The sequence below is a fragment of the Sinohyriopsis cumingii genome, chromosome 4 (assembly GCF_028554795.1).
Source record: "Sinohyriopsis cumingii isolate HCF-2022 chromosome 4, ASM2855479v2, whole genome shotgun sequence".
Lineage (NCBI taxonomy): Eukaryota > Metazoa > Mollusca > Bivalvia > Unionida > Unionidae > Sinohyriopsis > Sinohyriopsis cumingii.
In genome coordinates, this window is record NC_142964.1 from 645,064 (window position 1) to 666,909 (window position 21,846).

The window sequence follows — 21,846 nt, forward strand, 5'->3', positions numbered from 1 at the left end:
ATCTGATATTCTGTTCCGATATTGAGGGCCTCATGAATGCTTTAAAAATCACTCATGACCCACAAGAATGGAGACTATTTGTGGACTCTTCGAAACTGAGTCTCAAGGCTGTGCTTTTGCACAATGGAAACATTCTTCCATCTATTCCAGTAGCGTATGCTGTCCACATGAAAGAGACATACGATAACTTAAGGCAGCTACTGAATTCCATTGAGTATAACAAGTACAGCTGGCACCTCTGTGGTGATTTGAAGGTAGTTGCCCTTTTAATGGGACTGCAGCAAGGATATACAAAATACATGTGTTTCTTATGCGAGTGGGATAGCCGAGCAAGGGAAATGCACTACATGAGGAAGGAATGGACTCACAGGCAGAACGTAGCCATTGGAGAGAAGAATATCCAACACCCAGCTCTGGTTGAGGCTCAGAAAATCTTGCTACCACCCCTTCACATCAAACTAGGTTTGATGAAGAACTTCGTGAAAGCCATTGACCGGACTTTGCCAGCATTCCGATACCTGCATGAAAAATTCCCTCGACTCAGCGAAGCAAAGATTAAAGAGGGAGTTTTTGTGGGTCCTCAGATTCGAGAGCTTTTCAAAGATGACCGGTTCAACAACTTGCTGGAAGGTGACGCGAAACAAGCATGGAATGCTTTTTGCCTAGTTTCTACAAACTTCCTCGGAAATGTTAGGGCAGAAAACTATAAGGAACTAGTAGAAGACATGTTGATGAAGTATAAGAAACTTGGCTGCAATATGTCTCTAAAGATTCACTTCCTTCATTCCCATTTGGATTTCTTTCCTAGCAACTGTGGTATTGTTAGTGATGAACACGGCGAACGTTTTCATCAAGATATCGCAACAATGGAACAAAGATACCAGGGAAAATGGTCCACTACAATGCTGGCTGACTACTGCTGGACACTCCTCAGAGATGCTCCCGAACAGCTGTACAAGAGACAGGCGAAGAAATCTAAGATGTAGTCAATGACTTGATTTTTTATAGGTAGGTTATTACAGTTGACCTTTTACTATTGGAATGTATTTCGTTATGTAAACATTAATTTCTTGCAGATTACAAAAAAACTAGAGCCAATTTTGCAATTTGACTGTCATATTCGTGTTCAGCACATAAAAATTGATAAGAATTGACTAATTTTATTTCAGTAACATGACTTTTGTAAAAATTTGTTGTCCAGTGTAATTTGCATGTAAGAAGAGCTTAAACAGTTTGATATACATAACACAGATAATCTACACAAATATGTGATATTGGATCAAATCTTTCAAATTATGGTTGGTCGAATACAGTGATCTTGTCGCTAGGATTGGTTTCATTTAGTACGATGTGATAGCATCGACATTGTCGAGTCTACGAAGTAATTCCATAGTTTGCAACAGAACAATTAATTTTTTGACAGAGACAAAATGACGACATAATTAAAATTCAACTACCAATGTAGAGCTATGTTTGAATTTTTTCTTCTTCTGGAAGTTTGGCTAATGATAAAGCATTAAGCCTATAGAGGTACAATGTTTACACTAACGGTACTTTGACCACCTTACGCATAACACGAGATTCTCGAGGTAATTCGCTTTCAAAATAAGGCTGCTATACCATATTTAGATAATCTACAACGCGTTGCTCAATAAGAGCCATCTTTGCTATTTTCTGTTTACATTTCCAACGAAGGCTGCAGTGTCCTTAAATGACAAGTCAACACACCCGAAAACGAGGCTGAACACGGAAATAGTTCTTAGATGAACGATTATGTGGGACGATGAGAAACAAAATTATGTTTGAAGAATATAAATGTTTTTACAGTGAAATCAGGCAATACTGGTATTAAAGAAGAAGACTACGTTTTTACAGTGAAATCAGGCAATACTGGTATTAAAGAAGAAGACTACTTGTTTTGTTTAATGTTATATATACAGTAGCTTCATATGTTCTGACGATCCACCGAAAAAGCGCCGGGTGTGAATCACATCTGATTGCTCCATTGATATATATATATATATATATATATATCGAAATAAAACTTCACCAAAGGAACAGGGGTGTATCTTTAATAATCCACTGCTTTGTCTTCTGTTTTTTGAATCACGTATGTTTGAGAATATGTTATTGAGTTCGCTTGTATCCCGTAAAATATTATTTATACTGATGATAGACTTCTTAATGTATTCCTAACCTTTTTTGAGGCTCTGGAGGTGGCTTTATAGCTATAAAAAAATTCTGATAAAATACTGATTCAGGTACATATCAACTTTCAAGTCGATTCATAGTGGTGTAAAATAGAACACACTAATATGACATCCAGCCATCACATTCTGGATGTTCTGCAAATAAAGTGATTAGCTGGTAGTGCTGATCCAAGCATTGTTACCATGGTGACAATATAAGTAATGTGATTTATAATGAACCCTCTTATCGTACATTATATTGCGGTGTACATTATGTGATAACTATTTCTCAACGTAATTACTGAAAAACAGAATGACGATATGATACACGCGTTTTACTTAAAACTGATTTTAAATTTCTACGCACAGACTGTATGCTACTAGCATCCTTTCCAGGCTTTATATGTGTAAATATATATATATATATATATATATATATATATATATATATATATATATATATATATATATATATATATATATATATATATATAATGTTGCCGATCCTTGCAGGGGGCATGTGATAGTTAAGTTTTTATCGTGATCTGGTTTATTTCAGTTAACATATAAACTTATCAATTTTCCGAAATTCTATATATTTCATAATCAAGAACTTTATCGGCTCACAAAAAACCAACCTGATCATGAAAATTATTTCAATTTACATTATACAGTTTCGTATTTTTGTACACGGTTACATTTCTAAAGTGAAAGTCAGTCCGACATTTGATCTATGGAGTCGTATATTAAGGATAAATCCGCGAAAGCATGTTGGCATGAATAATTTAATTTATCCATTAAGCATGTACCAGATACAGCAGGTATCTAGCTCAGCATGTGTAACACTGGGTTTGAATGCGAAACTATGCTCTCAGCGTCAACGCCCAGTTTTAGAAAACAAAAAGTGTGTATCAATTTTTTTAAATAATTAAACAAAAACCTTAATCAGGTTTTCTTTTCAAATTTTTTTGTAGAAAAGCAAATTAAGCTACTATTTTTAAAGCATCTTTGCTAGTCTACAATTTGGTTTAAACGGATGAAGTCTAAGCTTGAAGTAAAAATAGAATAGAACCATCAGCTACACTGACAGAGAGGAGTCATGTCGTATGGGGAAAAAATGTTCCAGCTTTTGGCAGTTTTCGCCGCGAAGATCGAAAGTTAAGAAAATATTATTTGTATCTGAAAGAGAAACTTTATTGAGTTGGGGAGCGTATCCTGAACTGTGAGTGCTGTAATTGAAAAGCTTGCTATTTGTCATTTTAAGTATTATCTAAAATTCCCGAAATTTTATGGAAAGTAGTCTCAGTTTATACCTCCCATTTCAAAGAGAAAAATATTCTCAGTTGATATCTCCTATTGCAAAGAGAACAAATATTCTCAGTCGATATCTTCTATTGGTAAGATAAAAACAAATTAACAATATTAATACAAAATTAAAAAAAACATGCATTGACACTAAGGCAGGAAGAAGGGCCGATGTGGCATTTTTATAGCAATTGTTTCCCGAGTTTATTGGCCTTATTTCACGTTTGATCTATCTGGTGTCCTGTAATATTTTCAATTCCTTTAAAATAGTCTTACTCCTGTTTTAAGAGGATTTAAAGGTCTTTTTGTCAAAAGTTTAAATAATTGATACCGTTTTATGTCAGAAAAATGCGTTGGCTTTGTAAAAATAAACTTACTTCAAATTATTCCTTCAATATAAAAGTAGCATGCCTACCTTTGATTACAAGTTGAATAAAGTTAATAAAAGAACCGAACCTTTCATCTTCTTTGATAAGACACATAATAAAACTAGTTCCCAAGCAAACGTTTTCTTCGATCTGCAACTAGCGCCATGTGAAATGTGCGCTGAAATTGTTAAATTTACAAATTTGACTTTTATTTTTTTAAAATTATGACTATTATAAACTAAGAATTTAAATCGTGTTGGAGATTTAACTGGGGCAGTCCTTTCCATTGTTGAATACTATCGATTCATCAATTTCACCAATTATGAGGTACTGACTGGATTCCTTTCAGAATCTAAATGGGCTATGTGTAATAGTACCATGTTTCTTCTGTCTGCCATGCCTTCCAGAATTTTGTACCGTCTGATTTGGCATTTTGTTTCAAACATTGTAGCAATATGGGCAATGTTTATTCATCCGTTACATGGAAATGATGGATAGCAAATCCAGGCTCTAGGATTGATTATGCTCTTGCGTTTAAACCAGTGTGTTCCCAATCTTGTGGTAACATGGAAGCATAAAAAGCATGTTATAGTATTATACAATACCTGGACCCCAAAACCACCTTTATTTTTTTGTTGGTAAGCATCTTTGATTTTATATTGTTTAACATTAAATTTAGAAACGTGTTGACCTGTTCCCTGACCTGTTTTGGTGGATATTATCGGTGTTCCAGCTTCAAGCACCCACTTGATTTTCTATTGTATTGATTCCCATTAATGTTTTTTTGGTTATCCATTATATCATATCTTGCTGTTCACCAACTTTTACGCGTTTCCAAAGCGTTCGTGTATCACTTATAATATGTGAGATGTTGAAAAATGAACACATGATGAATTGACAGATAGCGTTGTATAGTTTATATAGTATTGAATAGTATTTTATGGTCATTGATTGGCTGGGCAGAGTGGCAGGTCAGTGATTGGTTGGGCAGAGTGGCAGGTCAGTGATTGGCTGGGCAGAGTGGTAGGCCAGTGATTGGCTGGGCAGAATGGCAGATCAGTGATTGGCTGGGCAGAGTGGCAGGTCAGTGATTGGCTGGGCAGAGTGGCAGGCCAGTGATTGGCTGGACAGAGTGTCAGGTCAGTGATTGGCTGGGCAGAGTGGCAGGCCAGTGATTGGCTGGACAGAGTGTCAGGTCAGTGATTGGCTGGGCAGAGTGGCAGGTCAGTGATTGGCTGGGCAGAATGGCAGATCAGTGATTGGCTGGGCAGAGTGGCAGGTCAGTGTTTGGCTGGGCAGAGTGGCAGGCCAGTGATTGGCTGGACAGAGTGTCAGGTCAGTGATTGGCTGGGCAGAGTGGCAGGTCAGTGATTGGCTGGGCAGAATGGCAGGTCAGTGATATGATAGGAAGAGTGGCAGGTCAGTGATAGGCAGGTCAGAATGGCGGAACGTTGATAGGCATGGCAGAGTAGGTCAGTGGTAGACGGGGTAGAGAGTGCAAGTCAGTGAATAGGCAGGGTGGAGTGACAGGATAGTGATAGGCCGGACAGAATGGGGTTCAGTGTTAGGCTGAAGAGAGTGGAAGAACATAGATAGGCATGGCAAAGTGGAGGTCAGTAATGGAAAGAGCAGAGTGGAAGGACAGTAATAGCCAGAGAAAAAGTGGTAAAACAATGATGGGCAGAGCAGAGTGGCAAGACGGTGATACTCATGGTAGAGTGGCAAGACGGTGATAATCAGGGGTGAGTGGCAAGACGGTGATATTCAGGGTAGAGTGGCAAAACGGTGATATTCAGGGTAGAGTTTCAAGGCACGCAGTAAATAAGCATTATCTGTTTGAGTGTAAACTAGCTGAGTATCACGGCTGTAAAGAAGTCTTGAGAGAAGAAGAAAAAAATGTCACAACCCATGATCCCTACCTAAGTAACTAAATTACATAACTAAATGAGAGTTAGATAGTGTAAGCTAGAGTTTCGCCATGTTTTGCTATGGAGAGTTCTCGTTTAAACTTTCATATTATCGTATCTTTCTGTTTTACAGAAGTACTGCTGAGGGATGTCACGGTGTCAGCAAGGAGACGAAGTTGTGTACAGTAGATGTATGTACTGGGTGAATTTACAGTAATATTTTGGGTAGTTTCATATGATGCATTGAGGTCTGTATTTATTTTGAGTGTAAATGCAGACTTATACCTCCGATCACCAACCCAATGGGTGCCAGTGAAACATTTTCCTCTTGTTTTGATTTTTGGCTCTAAATATGCCAATTCTTATAGACGTACCAATATTTAAATTTGGAAATTAACCAATTAATGCTTCTCGAAACTCTGTATTGAAAATGACAGCAGTGTGTGCATGCATTGCATTGACGGCCAATTAAATATGTGCTAGAAAATCTGTAAGTGTAGCTAATACTATAATAATGCAACATGCAAAGGGTCTCATGCCCAATCGAAAAACAAAACATGCATCAAGTTGGCTTGAAGGTGATGCTCCCTCCCCCCTCCCCTTTCCAGTTCAACGGCTTCAAGAAAACAGTCGTTGTCAACTCAAGGGCTCTTAAACGCGTTAATAGCATAAACAAGTTTCCCCCAATCAACTAGACTCTAGTTTCAGATTTGCATGACTAATCAGTAAGTTTTACCAAGTCACAGACCGGTATTTCGTGCCACGTACCACTGAACATAACCAAACACATAATACAGAGAATTAGTATTATCTCATAATGTCATAACACGTATGCATTAGAATATCCGGAGAATTAAGAAATTATGGAGGGTCCTTGTTACGAAACCAATCCATGGCACCATAAAGTCTGATTGAAACCGTAAATGAGGACGTTTGATCCTCTTAACTGGCTACTAACTGTTTGAAAAGTATCCTCCCAACACCAACACCCCGTAATCAAACCACTAGTCACTAAAAGATAAAGCAGATACGAAATTGAAAAGATAAATACAGATAGAAAATGCCTTACTTGTATTTAATTCGTTTTACAATTAAAGGCCGTTGTGTATGTCCCTTGTAGCCCTGTACGTCGGACGAAGCTGTTGAGGCATGCAGAACCCTTGACTTGCAGTTGTTCTCTGGACGAAGATACAGATGGGAACCCTATGTACATCGTAAGTATTCGTTTTACTATTTCAATATACATTGTGATCTTTCAGATTCGAATCCGTTTGTTATGTGATATAACATTTCTTCTGATAACAAAAGCACAAAAAACTAAACAAGGCCAAAAATACCAAGAGAAAAAATGGAAAAATACAGTATAAATGTAATTCTTTCCGTTTAGAGCTTTGTTTTGTAAAATGCAGAAATCGTCAATGTCCAGGTAAGTTATAGAATAATTCGTTTTCATTTACTGTAAAAATGCTTATTATTTTTAACCCGTGTTAGGAAATGGTTGAAGGGTACATATATATTCCCCAATCTATCGGAACTTGAAATCTCCGCATTTACCAAAACCATTTTAAGTTTAATTCATGATGGACTTTTCCATAATTGTAATTGTTAATGATTATTCTCGAAAAAGACATATTTTATGCTTTTAAAAAACACGTAAGCAGCCATGTGCGAAACCACCCAAGCATCTAAACAAAGACGAAAAAGAAAAAATGACAAAGTGTCTGACAGGTGAACAAAGAAACCTTGAAAAGAAACAAAGAAACTACGTCTGCATTAATCTAATTCATAATAATGGTGTCAGAGAAAATGTGGTGCGGTTAATTCCCGTCTCGGTTGAACAGTCGTAACACCAATGGGCACGATACTCTCAGCAAAAACCAAAATCTATCCACGTAAAGAAATACATTTAAATATTTCCAAAGGTGTAAATTGGATGGCATGGACAACTTTTCAACAATTTATGATTACATCCTATTTAACAATAAAGTTAACTCATTATTGTTATATGAAACTATCAAGTATATTTTGTAGTTGTATTTGTTGTCATTATATATATATATATATATATATATATATATATATATATATATATATATATATATATATATATATATAAGGTACTCACTGCATGCATAAACGAGCTGAAGAGTACATTTGAACACACGTGTTAGCTAAATGGCACATTTGAACACACGTGTTAACTGAAGGGCATATTTTGGACACACGTGTTGACTGAAGAGCACATTTGGACACACGTGTTCTCCGAAGAGCACATTTGGAAACAAGTGTTCACTGAAGAGCAAATTTGGATACACGTGTTCACTGAAGAGCACATTTGGATACACGTGTTCAAAAGCAGAACTTTATTTCTACGTCACCAAACCTTATACCAGGAAAAGGGACTCCGTTGGGGAGTGTCTTGTAAAACACGTAAAGCATCTGATTGTAGAGTGTAAAGGCAAAAAAATAATAAAGGAAATTTTAAAGGTAAAGTGTCAACCCATGAAGATGGGTACCCAACATGCGAAGATGTTGCTTCATATATCAAGCTTGCACTTTGTATATTAACATATTTTTCTCAATTGCCTTTCTGAAGCCAATAATAAGTGTGAGCTGGCATGTCGAGCCGTTGGATACGGGTTCTATAAGGGTTTGGAAAAAAGCAAGACGGACGGAAGTCCCTGTGATACAGACGAAAGATATGTCTGTGTAGATGGTACTTGTAAGGTAAGTATGAAAAACGGACATGGAAATGATTGGGTGAGAAATTCGCCGCCGCTAAACAGGAATGTTCGATTAGTTTTGTATATATATATATTTTATATATCAATAAACTAGTAATTAGGGTCTTCAGAATCCTTGGCCTTCATACATACGGACATAGACTTTGTAATATTTCCAGCAATCTATTAGTCTGTGATCAATTGTTTTATCCCCCACGTTGCTAACATATGAAAATGACATTTATGTTCAGGGATTGATTTTTAGTAATTATCAATCCTGGTAGCCACAGTACCGTTACCATTCTCAAAAAGAGAAGATCGAGTTACACGAGGTGAGGCATTATCTTCAATTTTAATTCTGCCTATGAAGAGTCTGCACTATGTCAAAACTGTTCTTCTTTTCTCCTGGAGTCAGGTTGTACACAGTAAAACAGTGCAGAAATAGCGTTCTCATTGTTTTTGATATCGACTTTATAATCTGAGATTACTGTTGTTTATTGTTTGATATTGTTGTTTTTGACCTTGTGATGACCTTTAAATGTAGTAGCACAAGATTGGAATCAAAATAAAGCCTGATTAGAGCAGGGATATTTTTCAATGATTGTACAAAACGAGAGAGAGAGAGAGAGAGAGAGAGAGAGAGAGAGAGAGAGAGAGAGAGTCAATTTCCCGAAGTAGGAGGGGTATCGAAACTGATATGATGGCATATTATATCATAATATTTATTTAAAAAAATATTTTTGTCAGGATCGATCTCGGAACTATCTCTATCTCTCTAACGCTCCACAGCTTTAATTCCCTCATCCCTCAAGGACAGACACATCCACACACACATATCCATATACATGTATATATTGTATATTTTAGACGTACGGCTGTGACAAGATAATAGACTCGAATGCTACCACTGATATGTGTGGCGTATGTAAGGGAGATAACTCTACCTGCAGAATAGTATCCAAGGTCTACACTGATAATTCCGATAAATCCGGCTATTCCACGATCACCACTATTCCAGCTGGAGTCAGGCATATAAATATTACAGAATTAAAACCCTCTCGCAATTATTTAGGTAAGTCCATTTCAATTTGTCAAAAGTATAGCGTTGCAATGACACCTTTTCTGTCGAGGTAATACAGAATCGTTATACTCATCGGAATTATCTCCATTTGTTTTGTGTCGAGATAAATTGCTACGTATTCCAGCAAAGATGCAACGGAAAAAGAAAAGATAAAAATGAAATTGTGTATACACCAGAATACGTTTACCAACTAAAACATTCTAGGTTTCAATCCTAATTAACACTTATCAGTCAGTTAAGCTGTACATCAAAACAAGTTCATTGTGCTGTTTTTTTTATATATTTTTTTATTTATTTTTTGGGGGTAACATTTGTAACATATAAGCGTGGTATTCAATTTATTAAAGTTTTCTACAACAATTCGATATAGCTTAGTTTCCTTTTCTATTTATCTTTTATACAATGTTAAATATCTTCATCTTAGTTTCCTTTTCTATATATCTTTTATACAATGTTAAATGTCTTCATCTTAGTTTCCTTTTCTATATATCTTTTATACAATGTTAAATGTCTTTATTCATCATGGAGAGCTGCACCGATGGTAATTAACAGCTTGTTGACTAGTCCGAGTTTCCTCTGACCCTTGCCACCACATTTTTTGATATTTGGACATTTATGTTGGGGTGTAGGGTCAGAGTCCATTCCTCATCGAAAGGTTGTAATTCTCCGACACCATTTTGTGTTGGCATATGTAGCCGCTTACATGCCGGTCCAGCAAATTTGAACGACCTTTCATCAAAATATACCTCCACGAAATCGATAGGAATATGATTTATTTTCTCAGAAATTGCAATAATAGCATTCGCTACGTCTTTAATCCGCTTACTAACGAGACGAAAGTACATCGTTGCTGAAATCTGACTTGACATTTAAGGAACTTCGGTTCGAATGCGTCAACAAAGTTTTGAAGTGAGTGTCACCCTGAATCTTGCAAGTTTTTTATATTGCTTGATAACAAAAGGACCGACAATCGTGAACTGATGCTATGATTTACCAAGAAAACTAAAATCTTATGAAAATCAAAGTAGAATGAAGACATTTTTGTTTTGGTTTCTGTTCGTTTTGTACATCACATGTATTTCTTTGAAAGTGAAGTCATTACCTCACTTTTTTCTTTCTAAACCAGCTCTGCATGAGGTTGGGGGATCATTCCGGTTGAATACGGACTGGCGTCTTAGCAGAAGAGGCAATCATTCTGGCGCAGGAACGAGTTTCATATATGGGGAGCAGCTTGATACGTGGTGTCCGGGGGAGTGTATCACGGCTGAGGGACCAACAACTTCGCCCATAGAGCTGATAGTACGATATCGTCCTTTACTTTACGACTCCTACATGAAGCATTTTTTACTCGTATCATAAAAATAAAAAAGAACGAACTGGGACCAACTCAACATGGAAATGAAGGAGTCGAAATAGAAATAAAGTGGACTGAATCTGAGTTCCTCTCTGCATTAGTCAAAATACTTTCGCCGTTCAGTAGCTATTTTAACATTATGGTATATGCAATTGTAGTAAGGGCTTATACCTAAGTAATTGAAAAAAGTATATATATATATATATATATATATATATATATATATATATATATATATATATATATATATATATATATATATATATATATATATCTTTGTACAGGTTTTATTTTCGATTACATATTACGTGGAAGAATATCCTCTGATACGTAGATAAATATATGTTGGCAAGGTTAAGGTTTTGTAATTGTAGTCTGAAAATATTTATTACACGTTTGTCTCTTGAGCACGTAAACTTACTATCCCACCGCCGACACCAAGTTTTCTGACGTATGATTGAATGGTTGAGAATTTGTTGTACTGTGTTACATAATACTCATTCACAGGGTGATATATTAGGACCACATTTTCGTATGTTGCATAAATGCATGAATAAATTGTCTATCGAGCAAAGTTAATATGTAGGTGTCACTCTAACGGAGTCTGTTTGCCATTTCAGGTTCTTTTCTACACCCAAAATGAAGGCATAGCCATCTCTTACAGCATACCAATCGACACGACAGACGAACTCAACTTGGGACAAGACGTGGAGAGCGTGCAGGAGGTCAATGATTCTATAAGACATCATAGGCGTCATCAACATAGAAGGCCTATTCATTCTCATGATTTTACATTCATGAAAAGTCAGTCATACAGAGATAGGGTAACTAATGGAAACGGAAATTCGTACGACCTTCGATCAGAGGTTACAGAGGGCAGAACTAATGTCAGATCCCCGATAATAGTGGAGGATGCTTTCGAGAACGACCCTTATGCGACCAACAACGCTAATAAGTCAAATTCATCTGCTTTATTCAATAATAACCACAGAGACGGTGTATTGGGCCCAGTTATAGCAGACGGCGATGTTAACGCGGTTGGTTTGTCTAAGAATGTCACAAAAGTGCCGCCTGGGGCGACAAATGGATCAGAATATGAAAAAAGAGAATCCAGCACAGATGCCGCAGAAGAGTTTCTTCCAGAAGACATGTATTCTCGAGATAACGTTATTGGATCACCCTATTCCTGGAGAATGGCTGGTTATACGGAATGTAGTGTAACGTGTGGTGAAGGTAGGCAGAATTATCATTGCATAAAATTAACACTACACAAAGCATCGTCTAATTGATGACTAAAGTTTTCAATATATATATATATATATATATATATATATATATATATATATATATATATATATATATATATATATATATACGTACGTACGTACGTACAAGGTCTACATGCTATTATATTGACAACTATTTCACAAATGCACGTTATAGAATATGTGTCATACATTTAAAGTACTGATATCTGTCACAAATTAAATTTGCGGGATATCTGTCTCGCACTGTTACGAGTCTATGCTCTCAAAAAATGGACCAGGAAAGAGTGAAAAGCAGTAAGCTTTGTAAAATTCAATAAATAATTTATTTCATATGAATACAAAGTGAAAATGAGAAAAAGGAACTTACGGTATTGCAAATTAAATCACAAAATCATCAAAGAATTACAGACAAAAGTCCTAGTAATTTTAAGCTTTGATTAAAATTCAGTAGAAGTCCAGAATAAATACAAAAAAAAAAAATGAATCCGATGATGTGTATGTGGTAGCTTATAGAGTGTTGATGTATCAGCAGTCTTTTGTTGAATCACAGTAATATAATTCCAGGTTCAAATTCACTATAAATTTCAGTGAATGTCTCTGTCCAAGAATTGTATTCGAGCACACTTGTATTTCCAAAGAAATATCCACTTGAATTTAATAATTTGAGAAATACAATTCAGCCCAACTGGACACAACAAATAATACGACTTGAAAGTGCTAGATCTTAAAGCACGACTAAAAAAGCCTCTCATTTACAATATTATATTGTTCTCTACTTGACCTCTTATCACAATTAGAATGATCCTGATGTTTACAAAATAAAAACCAGGACCTGGATCATGTAAAATACACAAAAGAAATTCCAAAACCTAGACCATGACCCTAATAAACATATTTACTTCTATTAGAGAATAATTTAACTATGTATTGGTTGTTTACATCATAAAGTCATTTCAGGTCAAGCAGAAATGAGCTTAGTATTGGACAATGTCTAGTCCAGCACACAATGTTACATTACAATTGCATGGAATGAAATAAAAAAGTGAAAAAAGCTAACTAACAAACAAAGCAAATTAAATATACATAACATGCACCATGGGATGTAGATCATACATGCACATTCTGGCATATCTCTATAACATGTAAATGACTGGATTTCTATCGCACATGCAAATTATGGGATACATGTAGCAGATACATATTATGGGATATATGTCGCACATACATATTATGGAAATAATTCGCACATTCACATTGTAACTGTGATAAAAAATATTTATGGTGAACAGCTTTTATTTCAATGTCATAAACTTCGGATCTGTACAAATGTTGGATACCACAAGATATGTTCAACTATTTGATAAATAGCTCTGGCAATAAACTGTCAAAACAAAGTTTGATATAAAAAATTATATGAACTGTGTTTTTAAAACAGATGATGCCCAAATTGTGTTAGCCTTTCGTTTTATTCAATTACTCAGATACCAACCAGCAAAATCCTGGAAATAAATCTGTAATTCTTGGAGAATGTGGTGGAGACCCACCGAGTATAACTTCTTGTTCAGATGTGTAAAACAAAGGACAAATTTCACAATGCCACCATAGTCTATCAGATTATTCTATCAAATAGACATGTTAAGCCACTATAGGTCGCTGTTAAAAACAGATAAATGTCTTGCATCGAGTTACGTTAATTTCTATTGTCTTCACCAAATGGAGTAAAACGTATTGTGTTTCGAACAGTGTCACACGCTCTCGTCAATGTGTCTAAAGTAGTGAGAAAAATTAATTGGAACCTAATTGTATCAAAAATCGTATTTAAAATATTTTGTATACAGGGAAGCGGACTTCTATCCTGCAATGTATTGTCACCACCAAAAACAAGGCTGTTGACGATTCTTACTGTAGGAACCTGATAAAGCCCCGAGATGAAGTCCTTTCCTGCACCACCCGGCTTTGTCCCGCAAGGTAATTTTGTCCACATACGTATTCAATTATTCAGTTCTTCAGTTGTAAGTTGCAGAGAGAGAGAGAGAGAGAGAGAGAGAGAGAGAGAGAGAGAGAGAGAGAGAGAGAGAGAAGGGGCAGAGGTCACACTATGATATTTATCCTTGTTTGATAGAGATATAAGTTAATATTTCAAAGATAAGTTTCTTAAATTGTCATTCTCTTAATGTCAAGTTTTTATTAATATTACAACTTTATTTTGCATTGGACGTATTAAGGGGTATCGCTTAGATTATTAATTACAACTTTATTTTGCGTTGGACGTATTAAGGGGTATCGCTTAGATTATTGAGGTTATTTCCCAAACGATATGATACACGCATCTGAAAAGTAAGTGCAGTCTCAAAATATTCCATATATTTTCTTGATTTGTTTGTATAATGCACTTGGCGTCTTCAACAACATGCCTTCTCCTATAGTCTCTCTTTTCATAATGCACTTGGGCTCTTAAACAGTAGGCCTTGATAATTCTCTCTTTGCTTGTATAATGCACTTGGCGTCTTCAGAAACAGGCCTTCTCTTGTATTCTCTCTTTCTTTGTTCTTAATGACAGAGAGCCTATAAAGTATGTGTAAAGTTAACGGTTTATACTCATTCTTACCTCACTTGTCAAGCGCGTGTTAAATGTTCTTTTTCATTTTGAAGTATATTTGGAGTTGGCTCATCAAAGATCTTTGTCATTATTACCTGAAACATTTATGTAAAATATTGCTACAGAAAATCCATGTTTATAAATCTTCTTCTTAGTTGGAGGACCGACCCCTGGGGTAAATGCAATGTTACTTGTGGCTCAGGATACCGGCTACGCAATGTCGTCTGCCATAGTTCAGGGGGCGCAACACTAGATGACCGGGAATGTAACGGTCTGAAGCCGGCATCATCCGAAACATGTGATATGGGATCTTGTACCACAGGATGGTTCTTCACTGAATGGGAAAAAACCGTAAGCTTAGAAGTAGTTAGGAGAAATAACAAAGAAATAAAATAATAATATTGGTGTTTCACAGTATATATTTTGTACAGATCGTTTCAGTTAAAAGGAAATTGGTGAAATTTATATCAAATGAAAATCATTGAGAAGTGATAATTTGAAATGAGGACGCGACGACGACAGCTTCACGTACATATGAGATTGTTCAGACGAAGTTCTACTGTTTCAAGGAATATTGTCTATCCTACATTCTCTTAAACATTTACAAAGCCGTTACTCTGCTTTGAATCGCACGGTTTACTAACGTAAAAACAGGTCAAAGCGACCAGTTTCTTGACAAATCCACCACTTCTATCATACGCTTCACAAATCCAATTTTCAATGTAAATTTTTGCTAGATTATTATAGGAGAATTAACGGAATTCCAGTCTATCATACCCGGATATTAATGGTGTACAAACAAAATGCACTTACGTGCAGACCTTTTGAAAACAAAAACAAACTAAACCGAAGGTCAGATTAAAGAGACTGTAAATTAAAAGTCATAATATTATTGATCTAGATTTTTAGATACCCTTTGTGTTTTCCCAGTGTCCCTTCGAATGCGGGAATGGAATACAAACCAGGAAGGTACATTGTATTGGTAAAGTGAAAAACACAGTTGGTGCAGGCGGAGTATCAGATTCTTGCAGTCTCCAGGGCATGCCAAGTAGCGAAAGAACCTGCCAGGTGGACAAACCATGCCATGTTGGAGGGACCTGGTTCACAGGACCTTGGGGGCAGGTGATGACAGTGCTTAATTCCTTCAAAATATACTTTCTATGCTAATAAACAAGAATAGCATTTTCTATTTTAATGGTACAAACTATAATGTTAATATTGACAGCATGGTAGTATATTTTTGTATTGTGTAGGTGATAACTTATGGTCTTAATGACAGCACGATATTATATTTTTGAATTATATCGGTGATGCGATATAAAGTTAAGCGACTGTTAAACTTTATGACTTTTCAAGAACTTTTTACTTCGCTGAATTAAAATACGTCTGAGTTACTTCCCTTTATCCAGGAAGCCTTTTTTGTCTGTACCGTAGAAACCAGCAACTTTTGCTTCAAGCAGTTAATAACAACATGGCTTCAAAACATAACTATTGCAATATGTCCGGATGTACAAATGGAACAAAAAACCACCACCACCTCCCAAAAAACAACAACAACAAAAAAAAAAACAAACAACCAAAATCAATAAAGTAACCCACACGCTTAAAAAAAAAAAACCTCACCCCGAACCGCCCCGACCGCCCAACAAATAACCAATAAAAAATAATTTGTACAACTAAATAAAAACAAAAAACAGAACAAACGTACCAAATAGATACTAAGTCTTACAGGAGGTGTTCGGTTCGTAACATACGTTTGTGATTCTACAAGGACTGGCATCGCATCAGTCATTAATACCAAATATTATAGAGTTTGTTTTTACTGGCTCCGCACTATGAACTCTTAAAGTGGAGACATACTTTATTAATTGGATAAATATTTTGCGTATGTGCCATAAGTCTTATGTCATAAAATTATATTTACCATTACATTTTATTATTCTAACATTTCTTACAATAAAGAATACTAAATACGTTTGATAATATTTATAATGTCGGCTTGTTTATTTTGGTTACGACCCCCCTAAGTACTTTAAGTACTAATGTTCATCAATATAGTAATTTCCCTAGTTATATAAATATATAATTACAACCATGATAAAACACGAACATCACCAAACCCACCAAACCTTTATAAAGTTATAGCATACCTGCGCAAATTGAAACGAATAATACTACTCTAAATATATTAACTGAATTGCTTTTTCTGCTCATTGCGACTAAAATTTGTAAAAAAAGATTTTTTTTCTTTCCAAATCAAAGAACTCATTGAATTAAGCGCTTCCTTCAAATATTTTGAAAGCTAATACTTGCCTTGTTTCCATCTTGGTTTGAACAAACAGTATTACATCTGCAGTGCAACGCCACCTGTGGCCAGGCTTACCAGATGCGGACAGTGGTTTGCATAAAGAGGCGGGAGGACGGCAGCCCTTCCAGTGTGGTGACAGACAACCAGTGCAAAAGTGAGGATAAACCTCCAACGTACATGTCATGTGACGTCGAACCTTGCCAACCGGAATGGTACATGACAGAGTGGAGCGCGGTAAATCTCTCTCACTGTGCATATATATATATATATATATATATATATATATATATATATATATATATATATATATATATATATATATATGTGTGTGTGTGTGTGTGCGCGCGCGCGTGCGTGTGTGTGTGTGTGTAGTATAGACGTGCTGCGTGTTACAAATCAAAACTTTATTAGTGTCTACATTGATCGACACCTCAGCTGGAATTAACATGTGGATCACATATGCGCAATTGTCGTCAAAAGAATAAATTTGTAAACCTACTGTCGAAATGTCTACCTCCCCGGTCACTTTATTTTGCGGGATATAGACTACCACTGATTGACTACCGCTGTATCGCATGGACAAGCACATCCGGTTATCCTATATCTAGAACTGACATATTCCAGAAAAAGCTGCGCGCATAATTTTGAAACTTCCTATTACGATTCCCTCGAAAGTTTTGTCTTCACGTCCACAATGGTTACTTATACAAAAACGTATTCTCTATTTTAAAGGAATCACGACATTTAAGTCTTCAAGCTATCTTTGTCCAGATTATATTTATATCCAAACTGAATTAAGATCAGCAGTTGCTGAGTATAATCTCAGATCTACAACTCCAGATTCTGAGGTCGAAAAGAAACCATTTCCAAAGCTCTTTTATTGCATCAGCACTCGACTTTTGGAATTCATTACCCATGAGGATACTCAATTCAATTAACCCTGCTTTGTGATTAAATGATTCCTTACATAGTCATATTAGCCAAAACATGGGGGTGGGGGGTGGGGGTGGGTGGGGTGTAACTGCCGACTAAATGATTCCTTACAGTCATATTTAGCCGACCCATGCTGACTGTAATTATCTACTGAATAACTCCTTACGGCCATATTTAGCCAAACCATGCGGACTGTAATTATCTACTGAATGATTCCCTACATGGTCGTATTTAGCCAAACCATGGAGGGTCGGGGGTAACTGCCGACTAAATGATTCCTTATAGTCATATTTAGGTAAACCATGCGGACTGTAATTATCTGCTGAATGATTCATTACATGGTAGTATTTAGCCGAACCACGCGAACTGTAATTACCGACTAAAATGATCCACTGCATGCACAATAGGCTCTACTCAATTTCCATTCCCTATTTCATTTATTGCTCCAGTGTTCAGTCACCTGTGGTGCAGGAAAGAAGACACGTAGCGTGAGGTGTCTAAATGCCAACATGACAACCTCGGCGGGCTGCAGTCCCAACAGTAAACCTGTGGAAACAGAAAGTTGTCAGGTTGACCGGGAGTGTTCCTCCGCCGACGAGGGAGCGTTAGTGAAAGAAGGTACTTACTTGGAACGAGGAGTACATTCGGTGGTTATTCTCTTCTTTCGATACCATTACATTACTTGGTTCCGAAAACATAACTGCATAATGCTTTTAGTCTGCGGTAGGGCAATTAGTAGAACCTATCATATGCATTGATGTGGGATAGGGGAAACCCCACTACTAGAATATGTCATATGCACTGATTGATACATGCTCTTTTCCTGTAATGACGCCACGTTTCACATAAAAATGGATAGTAAATTTAAGCATTTTATAATGTTAAAATAAATATGAAAGATCTTTTCACACACATATATAATTTCCTTTGCAGATGAAGACTGCAATGACACATTTGCGCGATGTGACATGGTTATTCGGGCAAATCTCTGTCGATATCGCTATTATGCCAGGATATGCTGTAAGTCCTGTTCCGAAGCTGCTAAATACTAGAATACTGACGGCTTCTGGAGGACAATATTCTTATCTGAGAAAAATACTTTTGTGATTCTCTATGCTGCGAAAGGATTGAGACTAGTTTCCTTTAAATTGTGACGCGGTTTACCAGGTTGGACATTGATTTATTCTTGTACAGGAGTGCCCGCCATTGTTCTGTCTTTGAGAGATTTGGGCATGGATGATTTTTCAAGAACTTACGACAAGGGCATACATTACTGATTTTCAAATGTTTCTGAAATTTTATGAGGATGGCAGATTCAGTGAATATTATGAGTGAATTATGTGCCTTATAACACCTTAAAAAGGGGTGACAGCAATTTATTCCTCCACTCTCGAAGTCTGAATCTGTTAAAAACCTACAGTTTATCGTGTATTACGCATTCATGTGATTTAAAGAGGTCACAACCTTTCACTTTCAGTAGAATAAATAAATATTCTATTGTACTCTAATTTGTACGGTATGCATATCTGTGATGAGCTGATGCTACGTTTGTATGTATTGTATTGCTGTATGCTACACATTGTAGTTTTACATTTCTGCAATCTTTAACGACAAATCCATCTTAATTATCCCAATTTATATCTATTATACCTAATCCAATTATAAATGGTCCATCGTTTGAACAATAAGCCAGACAGGATATAAGAGCAATCATGTAATTGTTTCATCAAGATACCTTAGTGTTGCACGAGAGAAACTGTTCTTTCACCAATCATCCGTACAATATGTTTGGCTTCTTGTGTAAAATCTTCTTATTATTATTCTTGGTTAGCGTAATCATAACTTCGCATGGTTATCACGCATAAGGAAATGTTGAACCCGTTAATATTAGATATAATCCATGAAAAACAATTCTGAGCCCGTTAATTTTGGTTATAATCTATGAAAATTGATGACAACTTTAATTTTGGTTATAATCCCTGATAAAATTCTGAACTAGTTAATTTGGTTATAATCCCTAAAAAATGCGGAACACGTTAATTTTGGTTATAATCCCTGAAAAATGCCGAACATGTTAATTTTGGTTATAATCCCTGAAAAATGCCGAACACGTTAATTTTGGTTATAATCCATGAAGAAATAAAAAACGCTCAACACGTTAATTTTGGTTATAATCCATGAAGAAGAAAAAAAAACGCCTTTACACGTTAATTTTGGTTATAATCCATGAAGAAAAAAAAACGCTTAACACGTTAATTTTGGTTATAATCCCTGAAAAATGCCGAACATGTTAATTTTGGTTATAATCCCTGAAAAATGCGGAACACGTTAATTTTGGTTATAATCCCTGAAAAATGCCGAACATGTTAATTTTGGTTATAATCCCTGAAAAATGCGGAACACGTTAATTTTGGTTATAATCCCTGAAAAATGCCGAACATGTTAATTTTTGTTATAATCCCTGAAAAATGCCGAACACGTTAATTTTGGTTATAATCCATGAAGAAAAAAACGCTTAACACGTTAATTTTGGTTATAATCCATGAAATAAAAAAAACGCTTAACACGTTAATTTTGGTTACTATCCATGACATAAAAATGTTGAACCCGTTAGTTTTGGTTATTACCCATGAACAAAATGCTGAACTTGTTTAATCTGGTTATTATCCATGAAAATATGACAAACTTATTCATTTTTCCAATTATTCAAGCGTAATGGATGATGAATACATATGTCATGAAAGCATAGCAGTCGTAAATTAAGATGCATCGTTCAAACCTTCAAAACTAAACGTAACGAGGGAAACATTGCTTTTTTAATTAGAATGTACTGAATAGCCGCTTGTCTGATATATTTATATTTGTTTATTTATATTTGTTCATCATCCATGCATACCACTATTCAATACCATCCAAAAGTCATTGATTCATTTACCGCCTTTTTACTCATGTTAAATGCACATGCCTATTCTTGTATTTCATACTGGTACATATTTGTTTCAAATATTAAATTGGACATTTCGTTTCGATTTGTATAAGACTATGCTTTTTAATATTTAGAGATAACGGTCGTATCATCAATATCTGTACATATTATTTCCAGATTTGATAACAGTCTTGGCTTTGTTTGGTACATTTATATGACTTATTAGCATGTTGGGATTCCAAATGTAACCCATAGAAATTTGTAAATAAAATAGTATGTACTAGCTGTTTTAAGGCATTAAAAGTTATTAAACCGTTGATATACCATTGTTTATTGTGGATGCCTGCCCTTCTCTTCGTGTGTATATTTGTGTTTCGCTCCTTGCGTACAGTGTGTGTATGTATGTATGTATGTGTGAAGGGGCACATTTCTGGCGATCTATGCAGAACACATTAGATGAGACCAGAGAACAATTAATTAGATTTATGGGGACAGGCGCGTATCAACTCGCCATACTGCCATGATCGGCAATGGCTTTTCGAGGGGAGAATTTAATTTTAATTAAGCATTCGTTTATTTAGCCAACAGAAGACTGGTGGAAACAAAAGCTAACTTCGATTCCATAGTATAAATGTCAGGATTGAAAGATTGCAGAACTCTGTCACTCCAAATACAAGGTCAAGTTGACCACGACTTTGGCGCCTCTGAAAAAAGGCGGCAGATATATTTGATTCTGATTGATTGCGCTAAATAAGGCGCGTGTTTCCCACAGTAAATGTCCTAGTTTAATATCGCCACATCAAACATTTTAATCAGTCTAAGCTTTTCTGCAAGGAAAAACAAGTGTAAGAAGACTCCAAGAGTAAATGTGGAGAAAGTCTCTCG

The 21,846-nt window shown here is 35.9% G+C and overlaps 1 protein-coding gene across 1 annotated transcript in view; it reads left to right on the forward strand.

Annotated features, from left to right (window-relative positions):
- The window catches only part of LOC149800520 (thrombospondin type-1 domain-containing protein 4-like), a 217,447-nt gene extending 196,169 nt beyond the window's left edge, over positions 1-21,278 (forward strand). Inside the window, exons 4-15 of the mRNA XM_089954454.1 lie at positions 5,903-5,960; positions 6,890-6,983; positions 8,366-8,496; positions 9,360-9,564; positions 10,700-10,872; positions 11,548-12,160; positions 14,034-14,163; positions 14,950-15,145; positions 15,725-15,916; positions 17,151-17,336; positions 18,485-18,653; positions 18,969-21,278. Coding sequence (XP_089810580.1) covers positions 5,903-5,960; positions 6,890-6,983; positions 8,366-8,496; positions 9,360-9,564; positions 10,700-10,872; positions 11,548-12,160; positions 14,034-14,163; positions 14,950-15,145; positions 15,725-15,916; positions 17,151-17,336; positions 18,485-18,653; positions 18,969-19,087 — 2,266 coding nt within the window. The 3' untranslated portion in view covers positions 19,088-21,278. The remainder of the gene's footprint in view (positions 1-5,902; positions 5,961-6,889; positions 6,984-8,365; positions 8,497-9,359; positions 9,565-10,699; positions 10,873-11,547; positions 12,161-14,033; positions 14,164-14,949; positions 15,146-15,724; positions 15,917-17,150; positions 17,337-18,484; positions 18,654-18,968) is intronic.
- The last annotated feature ends 568 nt before the right edge of the window (positions 21,279-21,846 follow it).